This window comes from Morone saxatilis, unplaced genomic scaffold (genome assembly GCF_004916995.1).
Source record: "Morone saxatilis isolate NCDOM2014 unplaced genomic scaffold, NCSU_SB_2.0 Contig0, whole genome shotgun sequence".
Taxonomy (NCBI): Eukaryota; Metazoa; Chordata; class Actinopteri; family Moronidae; genus Morone; species Morone saxatilis.
Genome location: NW_023339650.1, coordinates 3,655,467 through 3,661,340, shown reverse-complemented (window position 1 = coordinate 3,661,340; position 5,874 = coordinate 3,655,467). Strand labels below are relative to the sequence as shown.

The following is a 5,874-nucleotide window of genomic DNA, read 5'->3' as shown; positions in this document are numbered from 1 at the left end:
CGAGCCAACGCTCTCACCACTTAAGTACAGTTGAGAACTTGCACCAATACAAACGTTAGACAGGGAGCAGTGTATTGTGCTCCGCAAAACGAATGACTCTCTTGGTGCTCCCATTCTACACTGCCAGGCTTTTTTGCTGCGTGAACATCGCATTTGTAGCCATTTCTAGCAGGGTTGATAACCACTGCAAAAACCAATTTTAAGGTGTTCATGTTTAATATGTTAACATGGTTAAAAAAATGAAGTTTAATCGTAATGGTTCGTATGCATGACCCAGACTTAGTTATAGGGGTAAGTCAAAGTACAACAAAGACTAGCATATTTGAACACACAATCCTGAATTAAGTTCAGAAGTACTATTTTCTTGGCTACCCCTTAAGAGTTTCCATGGCCACCCGTGCTAGTGTCCCCGTCAAGTATTTCTTCTAGAAGTCTATCCCTTGTGGGTTGTGTTGGAGTTGAGCTTCTGCGTCATCTTCTACTGCCCTAAGTTTTATGAGCACGCTTGGTGTGGGAATGCTGAGACTAATACCACCTTTTAACATCCACTTCTGGTTTACTTATTTTTTGGCTTATGGAGACCTTTCAGTGTTAAATATAGTATAGTAACGAAATATTCCAACTTATTGCGTACTTATTCGTTAGGCATTGCGTTCAGATGCTTATTTCATAAAGTCAAAAATGGGTGGTGCGTAGATCCTCTTCCTTTCTATGTATTGGCCCTAAAAAAGTGGGAAAATTCAACACCCCTTCAAGTCTATACGCACGTTGTCTCAGTTCAAATCTCCTTTTCGTGCCCAGAAATCGTCCTTATTAATTTGACACCTGTTGAAAAACAGAAAGGATTATGTGGGCTTTCTTATGACACAAAACAACATTATTTCAATGTCAATTCAATTTTCATTTGTATGGCGCCAATTTATAACAGAAATATCTCAGGACACTTTTCAAATAGAGTCTAGACCGATACTCTTGATCACACCATTGTCACAGAGACCCAACTAGTACCACCATGCAGCAAGCACTTGGCCGACGTGGGCCTCGGAAAAGACCTCCACCGGTTTAACAGCAGAACTGTAGACAGACCTTCGGCCTCGTAGGTGGTTGCTTCTCTGCCTCGGACCAGTTTGGGGGGAAAGAGAGAAGAGAACTGTGAGAGAGGGTGTGCAGACGTGTACAGCATGACAACAGGTTAGCACAACGTACAGTTCTGTATAATGACCGGTGTGTGACCGATTATACATCGCATGGCTAATATGGGTGTAGTAATATGTGTGTCCGCTAGATGTTCGTGTGCCATGGAGGATAAGACACAAGTGAGTCTCGGACTCTCTTGCCCAGGAACAGCTGTTCATTAGTTAAAGAAATTATGAATTACAAATTAAGGGATGATATAGACAATTTAGGGCTGTATGAAATTAACAAGTCTACAGCTGTAGAATGCTTAGGTGGTACAGCTAGGTTGGACCATGTTCATCGGAAAGCCATTAGTTCGGTATGGGCGTAACTAATGTAGCACTCCCAACAGACTAAAATTGAACAGCAATAAACCCAATGCCATTGCCATTTGGCTGTTGAGTGTCTTTGTGTTAATAACTTACCATCTATGAGGTCACAGAAAGGTTCAAGTACTGCACATACTTGAGGGTATAGGTACGGTATATATATATATATAACATAATAAATATAGTATCATAATATATTAATTGAATAATAGAAACCCCGCTCAAACCATGCTCTACATTTCCTTTTGTAGAAAATATAAGACACAACACAAAGATGAAGGTAGAGGTCCTAGACTCAGTGAAGAGAGATGTCTTCATACGGCCTGAGCAGTGGAGACGGCCTAAGTTGAGGAGAACCTCATTCGTTACGAACCTTGTTTTCTGGTGACTTCTTACAGGGGGCTCACTTTACCTTACCGCGCCTCTCTCCCATATGCTATAGTGGGCTAAGAGCACAGATTTTTAACAGTGGATGTAGGTCAGGTTGTTTAAGTCGGCAATGTCGCTGTTGGATATTTGAACAGAATGGCGAACGCTTAATTTAAAAGCTATTTTCAATGACACAGCCTCAGTCGACTCAGTTTATTGCATTAATGAGACTGCATACTGTTACTGATTGAAATAGTAGTATGAAAGGAGGTTAATCATTCGAGTGATCTTGTTTATCTTATCTCAAATGTTAGGTAGAAATTTGATACTACAATGCAGTGCAGATACGGTAAGATGGAACCGAAATGGGGTGAAGCTCTTCAATGAATCTGCATGTCTGACCAGGTGCAGGAGACACCAACTCCCTATACCATCGGCATCACCACAGTAATATCTGCAGGTTGTAACCGAATTCTTATTATTTTCAGGGATCAACATATACTCCACAAGAATCAATATTCGATATCTAGCACAATACAATGACTATTTCTGCCAAATTGCATAGTTGATGTCTCAGGTGTTTGGGTGTGTAAAGCATTTTTAATGGTGACCTAAATTAATGCGAAGTTTCTTTGCAACCCGTATAGGTAAAACTGTCCGTCTTGAAAGTAAGACCTTAAGACACATCATAGTACTGATCTACTGCTTTGTGTATTGATTTTTGGTCCACTCGCAGCACTAAAACACTAAGCAGCATGGACATTTAATATGGGTCATATAAGTTGTATGCGTTGTATCCACCATACTCCTATAAGCAAACTATATCTGGCTAAAAATACCAGACCTGAGGGGACTGCCAGGTCTGCTTCCTGAACAGGTGATTAAGGTTTAGCTCATTCTAGACAGTCCTGCTCCGCTGTTTTTGGCTCTGTGGGGTTACTTGCACGTCCGGAACATAAACAGATTGGCAGCACCTGCTCTATTTGAAAAGTGTCCTTGAGATAACTTCTGTTATGAATTAGCGCTATACAAATAAAATTGAATTGAATTGAATTGAATAATGTGTTTTGTGTCATAGAAAGCCCACATATCCCTTTCTGATTTTCAACAGGTGTCAAGATTATACATTTTGGGCAGAAAAATGTTAGTGAGGAAAATTGTTAAGAATACATAAATGTAAGAGTGATCTACACACATTTTTGATATGTTGCAATCCAATGCTACATACCAACAGTATGAACTATTCAGTATATACTATATCTTAACACTGAAAGGTCAAGCCAAATTAAGTAAACCAGTGAGGATGTTAAAGGTGGTATTAGTCTCACATTAACAACTGTATCAAAATTAGCAGTAGAATGAGGGAGAAGTCAATCAAAACACACACAGGGATAGATCTAAAGAAATATTGACGGGGTAACTAGAGGGTGGCATGGAAACTTTAAGGGGTAGCAGAAATATATTCTGATTTAATTCAGATTGTTTTCCAAATATGTATTTTGTATTTGAACTTAACCCTATAACTAAGTCTGGTCATGATAGATCATTACATTAACTTCATTTTTTAACATGTTAAATATTAAAATGAAATTATTAAAATGTTTTTGCAGTGTTATCAATGCTAGAAATGCTACAAATGATATTCAGCTACAAAAAAAGCCTGGCAGTTAGAATGGAAGCACAGAGAGTCATTGTTTTGGAGACAATACACTGTCCTGTCTAGTTGTATTGGTGCAAGTTTCAACATGTATTATTGTGAATCTTTGGTCTAAACAGAGCTAAGATATACAGTATATGTCAGGAGGGATTGGTGTCTTATTTCATGATGTTTCAGTATTATAACAACATGAGTTTCAGGAGTGTCACACAGGACTGAGGGTCTAGTGTGTGTCACCTGGATCGTCTGAAGCCAGGCAGTCCAGAGTGGGATGCCTCCTCAATGAGCGGTGTCACAATCTTCTCGATCATGTCCGTCAGCACGGTAAATGTTGGCTCAACGATGAAGTCAATGAATCCTGCAGGATACAGGGACCATGCCAGATTAACATTCTCTTTACATTCTACCTTCTGCTTTTTTTTTGTTAAAACCAGGAAACCATTAGATGTCTGCATCTGTAGTATACAAGATCTTTACAAAACCATCTGAGACTGTGTCAGTCAAATAATCAAGTAACAAGTGTTTCTCGCTTATCTAGCAATTCCAATCTTTGTGTTTTCATTTCAGGGATGTAAACAATTCATTGTGATTCCAAAGAAGTTTAAATATGTATTCAAGTTCCTATATGCAATGTTTACATTTATTTGCATGATTTTTAAGGTCACTGAATAGACAAAAATAAACAAAATGCAGGACGAATTCTCTAGAGATTCAGTAAATCAGTGGATTCCATAACATAGAACGGGGACCAGTGCTGAACTGTACAATGGCTAAACCTGTTGGATTAAAACATGAAAAGCTGCTGTCATAAATTAACTAGATAAACAGACTTGATTTTTGGTGTTAAATACTATGAATCCCACACTGAGCAGCATTACTTGTATTTGTGTGCCTTACCGATCTGGGACTGGGCCACCATGGTGGATTTGCGGTCACAGAGAGGGGAGAAAGGTAGACCTAGCTCTGCTTCTTTATCACCCTGAAAACAAATTCAACATCACTAGGTACTGTCAGCACAGGTGCACTTGGGCAGGTTCACTTAAGGTCAACAGCCAGCAGAGACAGCCAATCAGACCAGTTTGGCCTGTGAAACACATATACCTCTAACTGTGAGTGTACATCTGGTTGTGACAGAAATGTCTCTTACACCTCTGCAATATTTATCATGAAAAGCAAAATGCTGAAACTGATCTGCAAACTTCAATTCTTTGCTTGTCATTACTATTTATGCTGGGATCCTGTTGAAATAGTTACAACATTTTTACTATGATTGATTGATCAACATGTCTTGATCTAATCCTCTGTGCAAAGCAAATTACCAATGAAGCATAAATTAGTCAGCTCACTGGTTAAAAGTGAGCCAGTGTTATGATAGTAGAAAGCCTGTGTTATGAATATTCTGTTGGGAGAGGGCGATAGCCAAGAGTGCATTGTGCTTAAAAAGAAAAAAGTGTTTTAAATGTTAAATACTTAATGTAATGTGTTTCTTAATGTTTGATTAAAATTGTTTGTGGTGTGGGGATATTGTAACTCCTTAAAACATACATTTTGTACAGAACATACTTGTCAAGTACAGTAGCTACATATAAATAATAAATAATATGAAAACAAACCACTTTTAACCAATTCAAATGAAATACTTCATCCTATAGCAGAAAACAAAAAGAAGACTTTTTGGTATTGTCAGGATCTCCCATTTATTTATACCTGTGCTTTTGCACTACCTTTCATAAATATCTTTTCCAGAAGATAAAAAAATATTATATAATATATTTACGTATTGAGATATAAACTTTGCCAAGCATCACAACTGTGGTTAATAATGTATTTTGATGAAAATCCAAATAATGAGAGTTCAGTGCGTAGGATTTAATCAACTAGCGTTCCAGTTCCTGAAAAGCGTGAAAAACACAAATGCCCCTACCTAGAGCCAGTGTTTGGTTTGTCCCTTGTGGGCTATTGGAGAAAGATGGCATGACAGACTCTAGGAAGGTGAACTGTGGCATCTAAAAAGCTCATTCTAGGGTACCAAAGACAGAATGATTCTTATTTTCAGGTAACTATACTAATTATAAAGGAAAATTATTGCTTTTTCAGATAACGAATCTATCACCTGCTGCCAAAAGGATGCAACAAGTGGCCAATAGCCAAATAGATGCATATTGTACTTGCTCAAGTGCACTACTTTTTCCTTCATCAAGTACTACTTTTAGTGGTTCTATAAAACACAGTGCAGTTGTTCTACTAATGCTTTGTGCATCCACGTCCAGCATAGAACTTGGCTCTAGGTGGGTGGCCAACTGCCTCGACCAGTTGGGGGTGAGGAGAGAGAGAGAGAGAGAG

General features: G+C 38.5%; 1 protein-coding gene across 1 annotated transcript in view; it reads right to left on the bottom strand.

Moving 5' to 3' along the window:
- Positions 1 to 5,874, bottom strand: part of pde1ca (phosphodiesterase 1C, calmodulin-dependent a) — a 22,963-nt gene that overhangs the window by 5,248 nt on the left and 11,841 nt on the right. Inside the window, exons 11-12 of the mRNA XM_035656348.1 lie at positions 4,429 to 4,510; positions 3,769 to 3,889 (exon numbers count right to left, since the gene is read on the bottom strand). Of these exons, the coding sequence (XP_035512241.1) occupies positions 3,769 to 3,889; positions 4,429 to 4,510 (203 nt within the window). The remainder of the gene's footprint in view (positions 1 to 3,768; positions 3,890 to 4,428; positions 4,511 to 5,874) is intronic.